The 21,478-nt window shown below is 42.0% G+C and overlaps 3 protein-coding genes across 7 annotated transcripts; 2 read left to right on the top strand and 1 right to left on the bottom strand.

Annotated features, from left to right (window-relative positions):
- Positions 1–1,330: 1,330 nt before the first annotated feature.
- Positions 1,331–12,077, top strand: tlr21 (toll-like receptor 21). The gene is made up of 2 exons (XM_021591169.2): positions 1,331–1,406; positions 7,107–12,077. Exon 2 carries the CDS (start codon positions 7,362–7,364, stop codon positions 10,287–10,289), a length of 2,928 nt encoding a protein of 975 aa, XP_021446844.2. The 5' UTR covers positions 1,331–1,406; positions 7,107–7,361; the 3' UTR covers positions 10,290–12,077.
- si:dkey-250k15.4 lies at positions 10,460–16,281 on the bottom strand. Of its 3 annotated transcripts, none has more exons than XM_021591198.2 (4): positions 15,508–16,281; positions 13,760–15,208; positions 13,340–13,494; positions 10,460–13,060 (listed from the first exon to the last, which is right to left on the bottom strand). In XM_021591198.2, exons 2-4 carry the CDS (start codon positions 15,177–15,179, stop codon positions 12,374–12,376), a joined length of 2,262 nt encoding a protein of 753 aa, XP_021446873.2. In that variant the 5' UTR covers positions 15,180–15,208; positions 15,508–16,281; the 3' UTR covers positions 10,460–12,373. The 3 variants fall into 3 exon arrangements, with proteins under 3 accessions (XP_021446873.2, XP_021446866.2, XP_021446857.2); XM_021591191.2 differs by having other exon boundaries at positions 13,760–15,190; XM_021591182.2 differs by having other exon boundaries at positions 13,760–16,281.
- A 148-nt stretch (positions 16,282–16,429) lies between these two features.
- LOC110509927 (platelet-activating factor acetylhydrolase IB subunit gamma) lies at positions 16,430–20,325 on the top strand. 3 transcript variants are annotated; one of them, XM_021591157.2, is made up of 6 exons: positions 16,430–16,573; positions 17,035–17,127; positions 17,295–17,384; positions 17,579–17,695; positions 17,913–18,035; positions 18,814–20,325. In XM_021591157.2, exons 2-6 carry the CDS (start codon positions 17,047–17,049, stop codon positions 19,072–19,074), a joined length of 672 nt encoding a protein of 223 aa, XP_021446832.1. In that variant the 5' UTR covers positions 16,430–16,573; positions 17,035–17,046; the 3' UTR covers positions 19,075–20,325. The 3 variants fall into 3 exon arrangements, with proteins under 3 accessions (XP_021446832.1, XP_021446824.1, XP_036825408.1); XM_021591149.2 differs by having other exon boundaries at positions 16,534–16,672; XM_036969513.1 differs by lacking the exon at positions 16,430–16,573 and adding an exon at positions 16,920–16,940.
- Positions 20,326–21,478: the final 1,153 nt, after the last annotated feature.

Raw genomic sequence — 21,478 nt, 5'->3', positions numbered from 1 at the left:
CACTTGTTGTTGATTCTTCACAACAAAATACAGTTTTATATCTTTATGTTTGAAGCCTGAAATGTGGCAAAAGGTCGCAAAGTTCAAGGGGGCCGAATACTTTCGCAAGGCACTGTACATTTTAACCCAAAGTACCCATTACATTTTGAATGCTAAGCAGGACTGGAAAATTGTGAAATTCATGCACTTATCAAGAGAGAACATGGTCATCCCTACTGCCTATGGTCTGGCGGACTCACTAAACGCAAATGCATCTTTTGTAAATAATGTTGGAGTGTGCTCCTGGCTATCTGTACATTTTAAAAACATGAAATTGGTGCAGTTTGCTTTGCTTAATAAGGAATTTGAAATGATTTATACTTTCCCTTCTGCTTTTGATACTGAAGTATATTTAGAACCAAATAGTTTGACTTTTACTCAAGTTCTATTTTACTGGGTGACTTTCACTTTTACTTGAGTAGCTATCTATTAAGGTATCTATACTTTTACTCAAGTACTGTATGACAACTGGATACTTCTTCCACCACTGCTGGGTAGTCATGGCCTGCCTGCCTCTGCGGAATCTGTCAGATGACCTGTTTACAGTTTACTCATATGATGTACTTTATATAGTGTTGTTTTATATCATGACTCAATTAAGTCACGTGTGTATTTGCTTCTCTGAAAATTACCTGATTACCTGAGTGAATCAAGCTTCTAACAAAGTTTATTTTGGCAATTATTTCTTTGTTAAAGTTTGCTTAAGGTTCATGGTCCTCCAGACTACCCGCCACACCCTCTTCAGCCCACTACCTCGGTGTGGTGGACACAATTAATCTAACCAACCACAAAAACAGGAATTACGTTAAAAAAAAAAAGAGATTTAAAAAAATAACAACTTGAATTGTCATATAACTGGCGACCAAGAACACCTTTCCTTTTTATATGAAATAAGACCCATCCCTCTTAACGCGTTATTTGGTCCTACTTATCAGGAGAATATTGAGACCTCCCACTTTCTTTTGCAATCAATCCTTCTATTGCACAACAGTGTTTCAGTTATTTTGAAATTACTCAAACAAATATCTGTTTTGAGTTTTAAAAATGAAAACCTTCCCCCAGCAGAATAAAGAGATTGTATATAGTGTTGCATCTGTGTATATTGTGTTGCATCTGTGTATATTGTGTTTGGCACATTGCTGACTGGAGTCCCTGGGGTTCTCTCTCCCTCGCCATGTACATAAAGAACAATAAATGGAGAACAACTTTCAATTAATCGTGTGTCATGACTCCATGTCCGTTGTCCCTTTCCTTCCTCTTTCGGTACAACCAAAGTGAGGCAGTCATTAAACAGGGATTAAGAGACAGGCTTTCATAATGTAGCAGAAAGGACATGATACAGGCATGATACAGCCACCAAAATGGAGGTAAGGCTGGACTCGAGGCTTTAAATTAAAGAGAAAAAAGGACTTGAGATATGATTTTGCTTTATTTGAATGTGATTTGTAAAATAACTCTTGAAACGTGTTTGATAACCTATTATAAAATTATGTTATGATGGATTATGATAGGTAAATGAAAGCTGTAGAATTTGCTATGGATTATGATGAGTGAAATGAAATTGAACAACTTATTTGTTAAATTAGGAAAATTGCTGCATGCAGCAGTACAAAAGTCAATGCTTTGATTTCAGTGGTTGAGGGTCTTTCTATAAACTAGGGTACAAGCTGTTTAATTAGCCTACATTTTGATATTTTCTCACATCAGGAAGAACATTTCTGAATGATAGTCAAGTGACGAGCAACTGTGGTGATAGTGCATGCAGTGTTCACAAGTTGCAGTGCCTTAGGAAAGTATACTGACCCAGACTTATTCTAAAATTGATTAAATACTTTTTTTCATCAATCTATACACAATAACCCATAATGACGAAGCAAAAACAGGTTTAGAAATGTTGGCTAATTTATTTAAAAAAAAAAACAATTTTACATTTACATAAGTATTCAGACCCTTTACTCAGTACTTTGTTGAAGCACCTTTGGCAGCAATTACAGTTTCCAGTTTAACTATAAGCTTGGCACACCTGAATTTGGGGAGTTACTCCCATTCCTCTCTGCAGATTCTCCCAAGCTCTGTCAGGTTGGATGGGGAGCGTTGCTGCACAATTATTTTCAGGTCTCTCCAGAAATGTTAGATCAGGTTTAAGTCTGGCTGGGCAACTCAAGGACATTGAGACTTGTCCCGAAGCCACTCCTGCATTGTCTTGGCTGTGTGCTTAAGGTTGTTGTCCTGTTGGAAGGTGAACCTTCACCCCAGTCTAAATTCCCAAGAGGTCAAGAGCAGGTTTTCATCAAGGATCATGATTATGCCACCACCATGCTTCACCGTAGGGATGGTGCCAGGTTTCCTCCAATCTTGGTTTCATCAGGCCAGAGAATCTTGTTTCTCATGGTCTGAGAGTCTTTACTGTAGGTTACTTATTGCAAACACCAAGCAGGCTGTCATGTGCCTTTTATTGAGGAGTGGCTTCCGTCTGGCCACTACCATAAAGGCCTGATTGGTGGAGTGCTGCAGAGATGGTTGTCCTTCTGGAAGATTCTCCCTTATCCACAGAGGAACTCTGGAACTCTGAGGAACAGAGGAACTCTGGGTCACATCCGGGACCAAGGCCCTTCTCCCCCAATTGCTCAGTTTTGCGGGCCGGGCAGCTCTAGGAAGAGTCTTGGTGGTTCCAAACTTCTTCCATTTAAGAATTATGGAGGCCTCTGTGTTCTTGGGGACCTTCCATAAAAATGTAAATAATATTCTGGACATACTTTCCGAAGGTACTGTATCTAGACCCCTTTACTAAAGTGTACCAACATTTTTTGGTACCCTTCCCCAGATCTGTGCCTCGACACAATCCTGTCTCGGCACTCTACGGACAATTCCTTCGACCTCGTGGCTTAGTGTTTGCTCTGACGTGTACTATCAATTGTGGGACCTTATATAGACAGGCCTTTCCAAATCATGTCCAATCAATAGAATTTATCACAGGTGGACTCCAATCAAGTTGTAGAAACATCTCAAGGATGATCAATGGAAACAGGATGCACCTGAGCTCAATTCAAAGTCTCATAGCAAATGGTCTGAATACTTACCTAAATAAGGTATATGTTTGTTAATTGTAATTAGAGGTTGACCGATTATGATTTTTCAACGCCAATACCGATACCGATTATTGGAGGACCAAAAAAAGCCGATAATAATAATCAGCATTTTTTTATGTAATAATGACAATTACAACAATACTGAATTAACACTTTCCTTTTACCTTAATATAATACATCAATAAAATCAATTTAGCCTCAAATACAGTGCCTTGCGAAAGTATTCGGCCCCCTTGAACTTTGCGACCTTTTGCCACATTTCAGGCTTCAAACATAAAGATATAAAACTGTATTTTTTGGTGAAGAATCAACAACAAGTGGGACACAATCATGAAGTGGAACGACATTTATTGGATATTTCAAACTTTTTTAACAAATCAAAAACTGAAAAATTGGGCGTGCAAAATTATTCAGCCCCCTTAAGTTAATACTTTGTAGCGCCACCTTTTGCTGAGATTACAGCTGTAAGTCGCTTGGGGTATGTCTCTATCAGTTTTGCACATCGAAAGACTGAAATGTTTTCCCATTCCTCCTTGCAAAACAGCTCGAGCTCAGTGAGGTTGGATGGAGAGCATTTGTGAACAGCAGTTTTCAGTTCTTTCCACAGATTCTCGATTGGATTCAGGTCTGGACTTTGACTTGGCCATTCTAACACCTGGATATGTTTATTTTTGAACCATTCCATTGTAGATTTTGCTTTATGTTTTGGATCATTGTCTTGTTGGAAGACAAATCTCCATCCCAGTCTCAGGTCTTTTGCAGACTCCATCAGGTTTTCTTCCAGAATGGTCCTGTATTTGGCTCCATCCATCTTCCCATCAATTTTAACCATCTTCCCTGTCCCTGCTGAAGAAAAGCAGGCCCAAACCATGATGCTGCCACCCCCATGTTTGACAGTGGGGATGGTGTGTTCAGCTGTGTTGCTTTTACGCCAAACATAACGTTTTGCATTGTTGACAAAAAGTTCAATTTTGGTTTCATCTGACCAGAGCACCTTCTTCCACATGTTTGGTGTGTCTCCCAGGTGGCTTGTGGCAAACTTTAAACAACACTTTTTATGGATATCTTTAAGAAATGGCTTTCTTCTTGCCACTCTTCCATAAAGGCCAGATTTGTGCAATATACAACTGATTGTTGTCCTATGGACAGAGTCTCCCACCTCAGCTGTAGATCTCTGCAGTTCATCCAGAGTGATCATGGGCCTCTTGGCTGCATCTCTGATCAGTCTTCTCCTTGTATGAGCTGAAAGTTTAGAGGGACGGCCAGGTCTTGGTAGATTTGCAGTGGTCTGATACTCCTTCCATTTCAATATTATCGCTTGCACAGTGCTCCTTGGGATGTTTAAAGCTTGGGAAATCTTTTTGTATCCAAATCCGGCTTTAAACTTCTTCACAACAGTATCTCGGACCTGCCTGGTGTGTTCCTTGTTCTTCATGATGCTCTCTGCCCTCAAAGCATCGCTACCCATCGCTCCACAAAAGCCGCGGCCCTTGCAGAGCAAGGGGAACAACTACTCCCAAGTCTCAGAGCGAGTGACGTCACCGATTGAAACGCTATTAGCGCGCACCCCGCTAACTAGCTAGCCATTTCACATCGGTTACACCAACCTAATCTCGGGAGTTGATAGGCTTGAAGTCATAAACAGCTCAATGCTTGAAGCACAGCGAAGAGCTGCTGGCAAATGCACTAAAGTGCTGTTTAAATAAATGCTTACAAGCCTGCTGCTGCCTACCACCATCAGTCAGACTGCTCTATCAAATATCAAATCATAGACTTAATTATAACATAATAACACACAGAAATACGAGCCTTTGGTCATTGATATGGTCGAATCCAGAAACTATCATTTCGAAAACAAAACGTTTATTCTTTCAGTGAAATACGGAACTGTTCCGTATTTTATCTAACGGGTGGCATCCCTAAGTCTAAATATTGCTGTTACATTGTACAACCTTCAATGTTATGTCATAATTATGTACAATTCTGGCAAATTAATTACGGTCTTTGTTAGGAAGAAATGGACTTCGCACAGTTCGCAACGAGCCAACCGGCCCAAACTGCTGCATATACCTTGACTGCTTGCACGGAACGCAAGAGAAGTGACACAATTTCCCTAATTATAAGAAATTCATGTTAGCAGGCAATATTAACTAAATATGCAGGTTAAAAAATATATACTTGTGTACTGATTTTAAAGAAAGGCATTGATGTTTATAGTTAGGTTTGGTGCAACGGCAGTGCTAAATCATCACCCATTTGGCGAAGTAGGCTGTGATTCGATGAGAAATGAACAGGCACCGCATCGATTATATGCAACGCAAGACACGCTAGATAAACTAGTAATATCATCAACCATGTGTAGTTAATTAACTAGTGATTATGTTAAGATTGATTGTTTTTTATAAGTTAAATGCTAGCTAGCAACTTACCTTGGCTTCTTGCTGCCCTCGCGTAACAGGTAGTCAGCCTGCCACGCAGGCTCCTCGTGGAGTGCAATGTAAGGCAGGTGGTTAGAGCTTTGGACTAGTAACCGGAAGGTTGCAAAAACGAATCCCCGAGCTGACAAGGTAAAAATCTGTCGTTCTGCCCCTGAACAAGGCAGTTAACCCACCGTTCCTAGGCCGTCAGTGAAAATAAGAATGTGTTCTTAACTGACTCGCCAAGTTAAATAAAGGTGTAAAAAAAAAAAAAACTATTATTATTATTATTTAAAAAATTTAAATCGTCCAAATCGGTGTCCAAAAATACCGATTTACGATTGTTATGAAAACTTGAAATCCACATTGGATCTAATATTCCTAGCGAATTGATGTTGATCACCTGTTGTTGCCTCCTTGATCTACAGCAGGGTCGCCATGCTCATTGTGTAGTACAGACTATAATATAGAAACAACAAGTGTTGGTCCCAACATACGCACCAAAAACATTTCTCAAATTGTGTGCACAAATTTGTTTACATCCCTGTTAGTGAGCATTTCTCCTCTGCCAAGATAATCCATCTACCTGACAGGTATGGCATATCAAGAAGCTGATTAAACAGCATAATCATTATACAAGTGCACCTTGTGCTGGGGACAATAAAAAGCCACTTTCAAATGTGCAGTTTTGTCACACAACGGCACAGATGTCTCTAGTTGGATGGAGTGTGCAATTGGAGTATTTCTGTCTGTAATAAAGCCCTTTTGTGGAGAGTCAGGATTTCACATGACTGGGCAGGGGTGCAGCCATGGGTGGGCATTGGCCCACGCACTAGGGAGCCAAGTCCACCCATGGCTGCACCCCTGCCCAGGGGCCCCACTATTTATTTAAATGGATTGATTAGATTCCAATATTAAACATGGACCCCCTATTTATAGAAAAACGCTTGAGCAGCATTCATATGATCCATTTATTTATCTGGATTGGGGTAAATTCCAATTTAATTTAGTGACATTCAGCATATGAACTGAAACTATTCATACTTTCAAGAATGCAAGTATAAAAATTGCAATACATTTTAGATAAATTCTCATTTAAATTATGTCATTGGAATTTCAAATTGCTTCCCGATTTGACTGAAGGGAAATCTTTTTAAGCAGTCTGGTGTAGTGGTTAGCACCCAAGACTCTGGGCCACATATACGCCTGGCAATGTGGGTACAATTCCCTCTTAACCCGTCCTCTCTGTATCTGTCTCCTTCCACATTTTCGACTATCACTGTTCATGAAAAAATGAAATACCAAAAACATATTTAAAAACAAAACTGAACTTTGTCCAACTGGGCAAATTTTAAATTTGTCAAATTTGATTGGACTTAAAAGACCCCATTGGGAGATGTTTGAGTTGAGGTTGAGGTGTATCATGATATGGTGAAGGAAAGTACCTAATGGAAAAGAGGAACCTGAAAGCCACAAGAACTGAGACTTTTGTTTTCCAATGAAGTCACTGAGAAATGTATTGTAAAGTTGCTCAAATGTGTTTTTCCCTTCTCCCATTTAGCTGGCTTTCTTATCAGCATTCTCAACCATGGAGAATAAAGGAGTATAATTCAGGATGATTATCACAGCCATACAACTCTTTTGAAGAAAGAAAATCATCTGCTTTATTTTCCCAATGCATGCATTTCCTGGAACTTAAAATGAATGTACTGTGATTTTAAAGGACAGGATTCTCCTTGGAAAGATTTCAGAACCATTGGACAGGATGTAGAACCTTACTCACCTTATTCCTCTACTGCTGCACTCGTCAGACAATATGGCCGGGTTAAAATATAAAATATTAGTATCAGTAGCAATTGTCCTTCACATTGCCAAGTTCACCGTTGGCTATAGCTTCAGGAATTGCACTGAGGACCCAAACTCAAACCACACAACATTCCTTTGTATACGTCACCAGGCAAAGAACATATCTGCCATTATAGGTGACCTGCCACCCTATGCCACCACAATTATAATCTCCATAAACCTGATAAAACACATACCTGACAATAGCTTTGTTCACCTTCCTAACCTCAGGACACTTCAGATTGACAATAACCATCTGGAGACCATAGACAACCAGGCATTCCAAAATATGAGCCAACTGAAGAGCCTAAACCTGTCCTTGAACAAAATATCAAATCTCAGCTCCTCTGTGTTTCAAGACCTCAAAAACCTTGTCAACCTGTCACTAAATAATAACTCAGTGATTAGGCTCCCTCCAGGTATTTTCTCCTCACTCTCCAATCTGGATGTCCTCACATTACGGCAGAACTACCTGAACAACTTCTCTGCGGTGGCAGAATCTGTGACTCACTTATCGAAGCTGACGAAACTAGACCTGTGCAATAACTATCTAACGTCCCTCCATCATTCTAACCATACAGACCTACCAGAGTCCCTCACCACCCTCTATCTCTGTAAAAACAAACTGGTCACTTTAGCATGTGAGTGGGGATTCCTCAGCCATGTACTACTGCTGGATCTCTCCTACAATGACCAGCTCCCTTCAAGGGCTTTCCAAGGTCTGGACTTGCGGAAGCTAAACTACATGCGTTTGCATTCAACCAATGTTACAGTGCCAGAACTTTTGAATGTCAGCAATGTTAGAGGTGGAAACATAGACTTCTCTGGTATGGGGTTGAAGACTGACAATCTGCTCATGGAGTTATGCAGCCTTTTGAGTACAAAGGTCAAATTTGTTAAAAAGCTGAGTCTGGGAAGCAATGGGATTCTGTCATTGCGAAAGAACACACTTTCAAACTGTCCACCAATCCGAGGTTTATTGGACCTTTCCTTTAACCAGTTGAAGAAGGTAAGATGCCTCCACTTTCTCAAAGGACAGGATCAAATCAAGAAATTCACAGCAGAGAAAAACCACCTCACCTCCCTAATGTCCTGCAACAGACAGAACCTCTCTTTCCCAAATCTGACAGATCTGAGCTACCGTTACAATCGCATACTCAAAGTCAACTCTTTTGCTTTCCACCACACACCAAATGTGAAGACCCTACAACTCAACATAAACATAATCGCCTATCTTGACCATAAGGCTTTCAGTGGGCTGACTAATCTTGTCACACTGCGTCTGGACAATAACCTCCTGACCGATCTGTACCAGGATAGCTTTGAAGATCTGCATAGCCTGGAAATACTTAACCTACGTAACAATCAGATAGCTGTTCTTTTCAACAAGACTTTCCATTCACTCAAACACCTGCACATTTTGGATCTTGGAGGGAACAAAATCACTCATTTTGAAGAGTCAGCCTTTGTGGGGCTCGATAACCTGGCCAATTTTTACCTTGATGGAAACAATCTCAAACAGATTGACAGCTCCAAGTTTAAACCATTCCATGCTACTCTTGAAGTTCTTGATCTACATGGGAATCAGGTTAGCTTCTCTTCTAAACATACCAACTCTCCTTTTGTGAATCTAACAAAACTTCGCAACCTCAAACTAGATGCGCAGATGCCCCACGGCCTCAACATGCTGCCTTATGCCTTTTTCCGTGGTCTCAACTCCCTCCAATCGCTCTACCTTACCGACAATCACATCTTCAGCTTCGCAGCAGACACTTTTGACGATCTGACCAACTTGACTTTCCTCTCCTTGGACAACTCCTGTGCCGGGGTGATGCAGCTGCAGCCGGGTGTCTTCAAAAACCTGCGGAAATTGAGCAAGCTCAGTGCAAGGAACATGGGCATCCAGTCCTTCTCAAAGGAGGTTTTTGGGAATCTGACAGAGCTGCAAATCTTGCTTCTCAACCAAAACGTAATGCAATCCTTAGATGTGAATGTGCTGGAGGCTCTACCTAAATTGCGCTACCTGGACCTGCGCAACATTCCTCTTAGTTGCACCTGCCTCAACAGTGACCTGCAGAACTGGACTTTGACTAACCAGAGAGTCCAGTTAGTCCTACTATACAGTCTACAGTGCCAAGATAAAAAACTCCAAAAAAGCTTCTACAACTTCGACACCAATGTTTGCTACCTGGACCTGGGAGAGTACCTTTTTGCCACCACAACCACTGTGATTTTACTGCTGACTATAATCCCACTTCTCTACACCAAGCTGTATTGGAAACTGAAGTATAGCTATTATGTGTTCCGCTCCTGGTTCGGCCAACACTGGCGCAGGCTGAGGGAGAAAGAGGAGCACAGCAAATACGATGCTTTCATCTCCTATAACTCGGCGGACGAGCCCTGGGTACTTGACCAGCTACTTCCAAACCTGGAGGGCAACGGAGCCTCTTTCAGGCTGTGCCTGCACCACCGTGACTTTGAGCTGGGTCGCAACATCGTGGACAACATCGTCTCCGCCGTGTACAGCAGCCGCAAGACCATCTGCGTGGTTAGTAGGCACTTCCTGTGCAGCGAGTGGTGTTCCCTGGAGATCCAGCTGGCCAGCTACAGGCTCTTCCATGAGCTCCGGGATGTGCTCCTGCTCATCTTCCTGGAACCCATCCCTGAAAGGCAGCTCTCAGCTTACCACCGTATGAGAAAGGTCATGTTGAAGAAGACCTACCTGCAGTGGCCGGGGTCAGACTGCACAGACCCGGTCAAGGCTCAGGAACTGTTTTGGAACCATCTGAGGAGGGCGCTGAGGAGTGGGAGCAGCAGGTTTGAAGAGGAGGATGAGGGGAGGGAGGAATACTTCAATCAGCCACCGACGGATGATGATAACTATTACTTAATGCCTTAAGGAAATGGTAATAGGACACATTTTGCCCTAGCAGCAGTCTGATTCCTGGATATGAAACAAAGGTCAATGTAGTAAAAGTACAGAAATTATGCACACAGAGACACATACAAAGACAGAGAGAGGAACTGAATCTCTTGTAAATGTGCCCTCTGTGCCATGATTTCTACTTGCTTGAAATCCAGCATCGTCTATGCTTTGATTTAGTGCTTTAATAACCTTAATTCATTTGGGGGGGGCGGGGGTTTTGTAACTTGCTCATGGACAAAAAGAACATTTTTTAATCTTGTTCTGTACTAAATAATATTGTGATACTGTTTGTACATTTAAAAGATGAAATGGCAATGGAAATATGATCAGACATACCCTGACAAATCATGTTGCAAAGTTAAAGAATATTAAAATTAAGTATACATCTTGTTGGTAAATATCACTGTCTCAAATCAGCAAGACACCGACAGATGAGACCTATTACTTAAGGAAAGGGTTAGAGGACACGCGTTGCCCTGGCAGAAGCCTGTTTTTCCAAGACATTAAACAAAGTTCAATGTAGTAAAAGTACTGCAATTATGCACACCCACACACATAGAAACAGAGAGAGGAACTGAATCTCTTGTAAAAGTGCCCTCCGTGCCATGACTCTGTCCAGTACCCTCTGTATATAGCCTCGCTATTGTTATTTTACTGCTGCTCTTTAATTATTTGTTACTTTTATTTTAAATGTTTTACTTATCACTTATTTTTTTCTTAAAACTGCATTGTTGGTTAAGGGCTTGTAAATAAACATTTCACTGTAAGGTTAGAGGACACACTTCGCCCTGGCAGCAGCCTGTTTCCAGGACATTAAACAAAGTTCGATGTAGTAAAAATACTGAAATTATGCACACCTGTTGTATTCGGCGCATGTGACAAATAACATTTTATTTTATGTTCTACTTTCTTGAAATCCAGCATTGTTTATGCTTTGATTGACTGCTATTAGCTAAAGCCATAATTTGTTTTCTTTTGTAATTTGCTCTAATGGAAAAAATGAACTTAATCCTGTTGTGATCAGTACATAATAATATTGTAATACTGTATGTACATTTAAAAGATGCAAAATGGAAATGGTAAATAAGATGAGACGTACCTTGACAAATCATGTTGCAAAGTGAATTTAAATATTCTATAAGTATACTTCTTGTTGTAAAATATCACTGTCTCAATCAGTAGTACACAAACTAAAACAAGTAAATGAATGATCTATTATTAGATTTTAATATAAGATACAGTGTGTACAGTATTTTACTTACAGGTTCATTTTATTCAGTCCATCTTACAGGGGGAGAATTGTATACCCCTCATGTCCTCGCTCCTTCTCAAAACCAATTGGAGAAAAAGGTCAGAGGGGAGTGACCTCTGGCTTTCTCATCCAATGGGTTTTGAGAAGGAGACAAGGCGAGGAATATGCAATTGGGATCTACCCATGGACAGCAGACAATCCTCTGCAGAATGCATTCATGCTAATTCATGTCTTTTATAATCTGTGCTAAAGCATTCTGCTTGTCAAAAATAATAAAGTATACTTTAAGTAGGCCCACTGGCCACAAAAAAAACACAAGGGCCAGATTCTTGGATATTTTGTACTGCCATAGTTGACTTGTCCACTGTAGCTGTCTGTAAACAACATACTGCATAAGTTCTGCAATTCATTTTCTCTTATAGTGCTTCTGTATGTTTTTGCATGCAAATGTTTCAATTAGAAGTATTCATGCAATACAAAATAATTCTGCTGCTGTTACCTTTCTACAGCATAACTGTGTTTTTACTGTCCAGGCTGTAAGTCGTTTTAGAGTATGTGAAATGTATGTTAGAACATATTTGTAAAATAACGTTTTCTCACACATTTAACTTACATTTGTAAATATACAAACAACATTTCCTGGATGGCACTTTGTCTTTCTGACAATCATATGATGGTATTCAATAACAATAAATAAATAAATCAAGTCAGTTGTAATTGTAAACAATTAGACTTGATGGTATGCATTTGGAAAATACTCAACAACATAGCATTGTGCTTATGCATGTCTCTACTACATAGAGGATCAGTACAGTCTCATCCGGGGGAAAGACCAGCGTTCAGGGCTGGGGAAAGCAGGTAGGGACCCATGTGGCAGAGGAGGAGACAGGCCACTCTCCAGCATGTTGGAGGGGGGATAGTAGGCCATGTCAGGAAGGTGGGACCTGGAGATTACAGGGCTGGTTGGGGGGCGGCGGTTGAAGCGATAGAAAGGGTGGAGCTGATGACTGTCTAGTGGATAGTGGGTAGGAGCAAAAAAGGATGAGGAAGAACCACCAAAATGGCTTCTTTCAATGTCGTATGGATCTTGTTGCTGTGGCAAGTGTCTGTCTCTGTGTCCCTCTGTTGGCCCTGTGGGATACTGCAGGAAACACTGCATACTCTCATGATAGAAAGGCCCACTGCTCTTCTCTCTCACTGTTTCTGTCTGGTTTAGAAAACTCAAATCTGGGTCATACCTCCAGTTCTCAAAGTGATCCACCCTGGTTGACTCTCTCTTGCTTCCCCTGTCGAATACGTCATCCCAGGGCTGAGGCAGACCGGATTGAGCTGCCCAAGGTGAGGAAGGAGGGGGGGCAAAGACATGGTGGCGAGAGGGGGAACCAGAGGGCTGGAGGTCCATGAGGAAGTGCGAGGAGGAAGAGGGCCTAAGTAGTTCTCCGATCAGTTCCCCAACCTGCTCCACACTGGGGTTGGGGTTCCATGCAGCAGCCTAAAGAGAAGCAAGTGTGGCAGCAATTGGTTTGTTATCATACAGTATTTCTAAGTATTGCAAAGAAGACTGTCATTTAGAACATTCTGTGACAATTTCACTAACAAAATGTACTGTAGCATTATAGTAGCACGTTCTATTGCAAATTTGTTTAGGAAATCCTATCACAATAAACCTACAATTACCAATTATATATATAAGATGTAAATTCACCATTTTTATTTACTATTAAGCTATATGGCTGAAGATGACTGATAGTTCAATGTCTTATGCTCGTACCGTGTCCAGGCTGTTCTGCGACCCAATGAGGGGCTGAGGAGGGGTCATTCTGTTGGGGCATAGCTGCTTCCTCCTCCTCTTGTTGGGGGCTGACCTATGGGCGTCTAGGCACGGATGCTCCACCATGCTCTCTCCAAAACCACTGTCCAATGGAGCTGTGATAGTTGAAAAATCATTCAACTAAACTACACCACTGAAGATATTTTCAAAGTCCCCACTGTGGTGTACAATACTATCGATATCCAAATGCAGTTAGGCTACAATAAAACATTTGACAAATAATACAGATAGGCCACAATTTCAATCAATATGATCTGATTAGTTACAGTATGATTATATGATCAAGAGTACAGAGGATTCCATTTCTTATTGCGGTCCTCAACCCAACACTCACAACCGCAAGCACATTATATACCATACCTGCAGGCCAGCCTCCATATGCACCTACGCCTTCCAGGATTGTTCTCTGCCCCAGGCCGGCCCTGGTTGTGGTGGGTCCTGTACCGAAGCTGAGACGCCGCTGCACGTTGAGTAGGTTCTCCTGCAGCTGGAGCCCGTGCCTCTCCCGTAGGGCCTGCAGCAGCACCTCCCTACTTTCCGCCACAAGGTGTCTCCTGCGGAGTAGTGGCAGCTGCAGAGACCTGCACAGACGCGCAGCTACCACACTGACAGGGTTGGTGACAGTTTGCTGCATCTGATTGTCTGAGCTCTCACTGCGTCCACCTCTTGCTGAGAAGGAGGATATTGTGATGTTTGGACTGGGCCTGAATGGCTGTGTGTGTGGGAGAATAGGTCCATGGTTTTTGGGGGTCTGCTCCATGGTAAGGACAACAGGCTTAACCTCAGCCCTTGTGTCAGGTGGTCTCTCATTTTCATTCCTTCCACTGGGTGACAACAGTGTTTCACAGACTACAGGCCTGGGCCCCTTGCTCTTGTTTCGAACCACACGTGAGGGACTCTCTGTGGATGATAGGGTAACTACGCCGCCCTCTGATGATGTCAGACCGCTATGATGTGTCTGTCCTGGTGTGATACCAGACTCCTGGCTGTTAGAGTGACTGGCTACATTCTTCTCCAGACAAACCTGAATAGATGTGAATTTTCTTCTGAAATCCTCTTGTGTATCCCCATGAGAACACTTAAAAAGTCTGCTTTCTGAATTAGACCTATTCTCATAACACTTGTTGGCCTTACTCTTTGCTACTACTCTTTCTACTCTCCCTTTATCTGGATCCTCCTCAACATTGTCAGGAACAGCAACTTCACCCACATCTGAATCAGGCCCAGGAGAGGAGAAAGGAAGGGAAGATGAGGGTGGAAGGGGAGGAAGAGTAGCAGTAGTTTTGCCTCGCTCCCCGCGCTGCCCAAGCTTCTCCAACTTCCTCTGCTCACTCAGCAGGCGCTCGATGTCGATGGACTTCACCTCATGGTTGAACAGGCCATGGTGGCCGATGAGACGGTTGTTCGTGATGATGCTGGGCTCTTGCCCTGCGGGGAAAACGCGGGCTAATGGGGCATCTCTCCGTGGAGGAAGGCGAGAGCAGCTTTGGCAGCAACCATGACAGTGGTCCTTCTCTTTGCTGCTTTGGTGCTGGTGGGATCTGCTATTTGATCCTCCTCTGCTTACCTGTCTCCTCTCCTTGCGTGTTTTTAGTCGTTTAGTCTTGTTCGTCTGGCTGTTTTGTGCTTCTGTGTTCTTGGTATGGCTTGAAGAGCAGCAGTGTGGAGTGGATCTGTTGGTTGGGCTACAGGTTTTATCTGTAGACTTGAAGTGCTTGCTAAAAACATGCAGGACATTCTGCTTCTCTGTTAAGGCTCTGCCATGTAGATGGCTCATCATGAGGTGGAATGCTAGGTGCACAGAAAATACTGAATAATTTAAAAAAAAGATGGCTGTTGGGTCACATGCAGAAGTATTATTTGAAACAGAACACTTTTGATCATTAACACAAATGAATGAAACCTGGAACATTAGCTAACGTTGTCAGAAAAATAACTTCATCTAGCAAACCTAATAGCTAGATATGGCCAACATTATCAAGCTAGCAAGACAAAACAGTTCACAATAACAAAAAGTATTCAATCAGCACACATGAACAAAATAATGTTGTTGATTAGCTAGCGAGCTTACGTTAGCTAACGTTAGTAAACAAACGGCAGTCACTCACCAGCAATTTTTTCTGGACAAATTAGGCACAGGTGCAGGAAATCAAGGCGAAATTTAAAAAAGAATAGAAAGATACCCCGATACAGTGTTGCATGTACCAGTGATATTATGTAACATAAACTAGCAATATACAGAAAACGTGCAATCTACAATATCGCAAACTATCCAAAAATGGAAGTTGGGGTAAACACATTCTAGTTTTGAAAATGTTTGGTTGCCCAGCAACGTCCCGGACTAGCCACCAACATCACATTGAAAATGTGATGTGCTAATCAATGTAGCTGCGCGTGTTCGTGTAGGGTATATTCAACAATATCACCAAACTGAGTAAAACAGCACATTTAATTTGCCTAATTTCCTCATGTGGCACATGCAGTTTTTTAGCTGGCTGGTGCGAACTAACTAAATACAGAGTAACGTAAACTTTCAATTTACGTCACTTTCAGTGAAACAACCATCGACGTTTGTGAAATTGGCGAGACGTAAATCGAACATGATTTGATTAATGACATGACGCGGGAGAGTTCGGCGATAATCGCAGTCTTTTGTAAAGTTATATGTTTGAATGAAGAAGTTGAGAAGCTCTCATGGTCTGTCAGTTAGTTGGTCCCGTGTACCTCAGTTGGTAGCGCATGGCGCTTACAACGCCAAAGTTGTTGGTTCGATTCCCGGGGGGGGAAGAAGTATGAACATGTAAGCACTATTGCTCAGAATAATAACGTCCGCTAAATGACTCAAATGTAAAATTTGCTCTACGGCGGCGCGCCTTTCCCTAGTGAACAAACACCGGACGATTCCAAAACTAGATATGAGGAGGTAGGCTACAGTTTATCCGCAACCATAATTCCCTTTGGCAGTCACTTTGATAGCCATATTTTAGTGAAAATACGTGTTTTTATGAAAGTATTCATATACAGTACTAATTGTATGCGCTTACATATCACTAGACTGGAAAAAACAACAATATTTTACTGAAGTAGCTCACCTATGCGTGGTCAATGGTACATTCTATAGTGACTTGAAATTTTACTTTCAGGAACTATCAGGCAGCCCGAACCTCAATTACGGTATTGTAAAACAGTAATACCTGTTAGCTATTCAGCAACCACACCTATTAATATGAAAAAGTCTGTACGTTGATGCACCACATTGCCAATGCATCATTGGTTCGTAGCACTTTATGCTAACCTTATGATTAGCTAGCTAGCTACTGTATAGCTAGCTGACTATTCCTGTAGCCTGGCTTGACATATGACTAACGAAACCTCGTGTTTTTGGTGTATTTGTGCTAAAGTATTAGTTACTGCAATCGTTATTATTATTATTAGGCCCCATAATATGTGCCAGTGCACGTCCATTTGTGAATAGGGTTACACATTTCACTTGGAATTGTTTTGCACTACTCTACTGTAGTGACCCAGCTAGCTACCCGTGGTTAGTTGCTTTTTGATTCACACACAGTAAGCATCCAACCATCTGCTCTAATCTACCAAGCCTTGATTTTCACTTTGTTTCTTTCTGACACTAGACAGACAAAGTGATGAGCTCAGGAGACTCCAACCCCGCCGCCACACCCACTCCTTGTGTGGACATCCAGGGAGATGGCAGATGGATGTCTTTGGTGTGTATCCTGCTGCCATTTCAGAATCCCAGTAACCTATATTGTCAATTTCCTCTGGGGTCCTGATTCAGAGGGGTTGGGTTAAATGCGGAAGACACATTTCGGTTGAATGCATTCAGTTGTGCAACTGACTAGGTATCCCCTTTCCTCTCTCCTTCTGCCTACAGCATAACCACTTTGTGTCTAACAGCAAGGACAAGGAACCTGATGTCCTGTTTGTAGGAGACTCTCTTGTCCAGCTCTTGCACCAATTTGAGGTAATCTCTCTATCCTGACAGCTGTAATGGGACTGCAAACATTGGTATAATTTGTTGGTTGGAACTTTAGCTAACATACTTTGCCATATTTGAATATTTTCTGATTACAAGTCTTGTTATTTCAGAAGAAGACATGTTAGCTGCTAGGTTATGCTAGTTGACATGCTGGTATTGTGTTCATTTGTTTTTGTCAGGTGTGGCGAGAGCTGTTCTCCCCTCTCCACGCTCTCAACTTTGGGGTGGGTGGTGACGAAACACAGCACGTCTTGTGGAGATTGAGCAATGGAGAGTTGGCCCACATCAGCCCAAAGGTATGTATATACACAGACAACACGTTAGTACATTACATTAGAGTTGATCATACACTCCTCATTGTTCAGATATAAACCCTAATGGCTGCACAGATCCATGGTCTCAAGCCTGTTCCCAGGCCAAAAAGCACTTTCAGTATCAAAAAAATGCTTTTAAATGAAGTGGTATGAATGAAACTGCCCACCAAGTTGATGTTTGTGCCTGTGCCTCCACCAGGTTGTGGTGCTGTGGGTGGGCACCCATAATCACGGTCACACTGCAGAACAGATCTGTGGAGGCATTATGGCCATAGTCCAACTCATCAAGGACAAGCTGCCGAAGGCTTACACTCTCGTACTGGTGGGTTTTTATTCCTATTTTCTACCACATGTGACTTCAAACATTTCCCATTACAACGGTTTATCATTTTCCTGTATGTGATTCACTGTTACTAAGTACTGATGTTCCTTCCTTTGACCTGTTCAACTGCCAGAATCAAATGTCTGCTAGTGTTGAATGTTAAAGTTAAAGGTTAAAGTTTGCTGAAAGACTTCGCAGAGGACACACTGATAATGTATCTGTGACAGTGTGATTCTGTAGCAGCTGATGTTGTGACTTCCTACAAGCCTCTCGGGCTGGTGTTTACTCAACACTCGGTGCTGCGGGATTATAGAAGTACCCTCTCAGACAAGCCCGTTAGACATTTCTCTTGGCTTCTGTTCTGGAGATGTTCTCCCTGAATTCTTGTAATAAACTGAAATGATTTAAATTAATGTGATTGACTGCGCTCCCATTTGTTCACTTGGAAAATCCCCTTTACAACCATTGACCTTTATGATAACCCAAACCTAAATTATGAACTGCATGCTTTATGGACTCCATTATCATTGCTAACTATATTGGCACGTTTGTCCTTTCCAGCATGGCAACAATGTGACTATCATGCACAGGAGGTTGGTGGGACCTTAATTGGGGAGAATGGGCTTGTGGTAATGGCTGAAGCTGAATCAGTGGAATACTATCACACACATGGTTTCCAGGTGTTTGATGCCATTCCATTTGCTCCATTCCGAACGTTATTATGAACCGTTCTCCCCTCAGCAGCCTCCTGTGCTATCATGTATGTTTCCAACCACAGGGAGTGCTGCCCAGGGGTAAGATGCCCAACCCCCTGCGGGAGAGGAACGCCCAGGTCAACAAGCTGGTCAAGGATGCAGTGTCCTCTCTCCCCCACGCCTCCCTCCTCAATGTTGACCCCGGCTTTGTGCACTCGGACGGCAGCATCTCCCACCAGGACCTGTATGACTTCCTCCACCTCACCCCTCAGGGCTACCAGGCTGTGTGCCAGCCGCTACACGCCCACCTCAAGGGCCTGCTGGAGAAACAGGCTGAAAACTGAATACCAGCTGATGGAGAACTGATGGCCAATGACCCACTCACTACATCAGAGGTAAAATCCCTGGTCCTGGAGAGCCACAAGAGTACAGGCTTTTAGCACATTCACTGCTTTTAGAACACTTTTTAGTATTTAAGTATAGACTTTTGTTCCAACCCATGATTCAAATAATGATCTAGTCCTTGATTAGTTGAATCACGTTGAATGTTTTGAATGCTGGGCTGGAAGAAAAGCCTGAACTTAAAAGGCTTTCCAGAACCAGGGTTGGTAACCACTGCACAACTCTATTCTATGGGACCGTACTGTAACTTACCACCAAAATGGCTGCGTAGAGGACCGCTAAACACTAATAGGATCAAATATCTGTGTTAGTAGTCAGATTTGACCACTTATCACCAATTGAGATGTGATTGAGCGGATTTAAGAGATTGTCCTTCTCTTCAGTTTCATTCTGTATTATGGATATCATGCACCAATATGTTAGGATCTGTCTTTCCTGGCTGTTAGATACTTCATAAGAGCTTCCCCACAGAAAGGTTAGGAGAATCAGAAAACCTACCATACTAAAGGTTTGTTTTGTTTCCTCTCAAAATATCAACATTTCCTGTCTTTTTCTCCTCACTTTGAAAACATCTACAGTCCTATTGATCTGATTGGTTACTGATCTGATTGGTTACTAATAATATCATTTAAAATCCCTCAAATTGTGTCCCATATGTGTTTAGACACGGCGACCATTTACGGTGACGATGCAAGAAGGCATCACTTGGCCAGTTGGCTCCACTGTTAAAGCATTACTTGTTTCCGGTATCTGTTTGCCACCGTTGCTTTTTGTTACTTGTGAAGATTTAGGCTGAATATGTCTTATTTTGGCTGAATATGTCTTATTTTGGCTGAATATGTCTTATTTTGGCTGTAGAAATATGGAGAATGAAGGGGAATGGTATGGTGTATTTGGAGTGAATGATGAGGGCATTTCAAAGTAGCGCTGAGACTGGTGGGTATTTGGCTTGGATATGACATGATACTGAGTCAGTGTGTATGGATGTGTTGTAGCTAGCTTATACTTGTCTTGCACTCTTTATTCAAAGGCAGTCACCTCACGAGACCCAAGACTCCCTATAAAGGCTGCATAGACTGTTTGTATATACTGCAAATGTAGTCCTAACTTTCTCTGTGTCTTGAATGTTGATTGTGGAAAAACTGAATATGTGATGTCAAAATGCAATGCATTAAAACCAATGAAAGCTTACAGTATGCACGGACATTGGTTCTTTATTTGCAGCTTCCAACAACTGATGTGTGTCTGCATGACGGCTCTGCAAAGAAAAGTTTTTAAACCAAAATAACAACCTTTAGCTGTATCTTGTCAAAATATCCAGTGTGTGTGTTCTAGAGTGTGTTTGATTGCTTAATGTACCCAAAACAATGTGGGCAGCGAAAGTTGGAACACAAAAATTTAGAGATTTATTGTATTGGGATGACCAAACAGTTTTATACCGGCATGTGATGATGTGAGCACATCCAAGATACTGTACCTGCATATGTTGAGTTATGCCTGAGCAGAGAACCACAAGAGAGCTGTCTAGTGACACACAGCACTGTGATGAGACGTTGGACCTGCTTCTTCGTATGGTTTGTTGGCAGTGTCAGTTGTCGAGAAGTATTTGTTTACTACTTCCACCTTACTGCTTCTAACATGCTGAAAATGGACGCTCAAGAGACCAAGTGTAAATATCTGTTTTTAAGTTGGTCTTCAGAGATACCATCGACATGGGGATGAATGATCCAGCCAATCCAGCGTAGCGGTGTGGAGCCCAATACCATGACTGATTAATGGAATCCAGCAAGCACCAAACCGTTATGCCGTGAAAGAATGTTCATGTCCTGTGATAGTCAATGTGAGATTTGACTCTGCAAACAGAACTTCTCTAACCCTTTCACATAAACTGTCATTTAGTTTGCTCTAATCGCTTGAATGATGATCTGGGCAGCATATTGACCTATCAGATCAATGACGTTTTTATTTCCTCATTGTTTTGCAAGAGGAATATTTGATCATTGTCTTGTTTGCCAAGGAAACACAATCACAGTGTCTGGCTGACAGTTTCAAGCGGCCTTCAAGTCTTCAGGTGAACGTTCTATTTAATTAACGTTATTTGTTAGTTTGCTCTGAAAGAAAGTATATTTATTGAACATAAGCCATGAAGGCAGAAGAGTGTTTTTCCGTAGACATCCACCTGTCAGGCTGACGTCACTCATCAGTAACACTTATGAGGTGTTGTTTTGGCCAACGTCCACTCTTTCCAAAATGCTTGGCGTATATAACACAAGGCAGGTGTAGGTAGGGGCACACGCTTCATAGAACATGGCCCATTTTATCTCAGATTGAGACACACGTCTATAT

Source organism: Oncorhynchus mykiss, chromosome 3 (genome assembly GCF_013265735.2).
Source record: "Oncorhynchus mykiss isolate Arlee chromosome 3, USDA_OmykA_1.1, whole genome shotgun sequence".
Lineage (NCBI taxonomy): Eukaryota > Metazoa > Chordata > Actinopteri > Salmoniformes > Salmonidae > Oncorhynchus > Oncorhynchus mykiss.
Note: the sequence above shows the minus strand (reverse complement) of the source record. Positions and strands in the feature narration are given on the sequence as shown.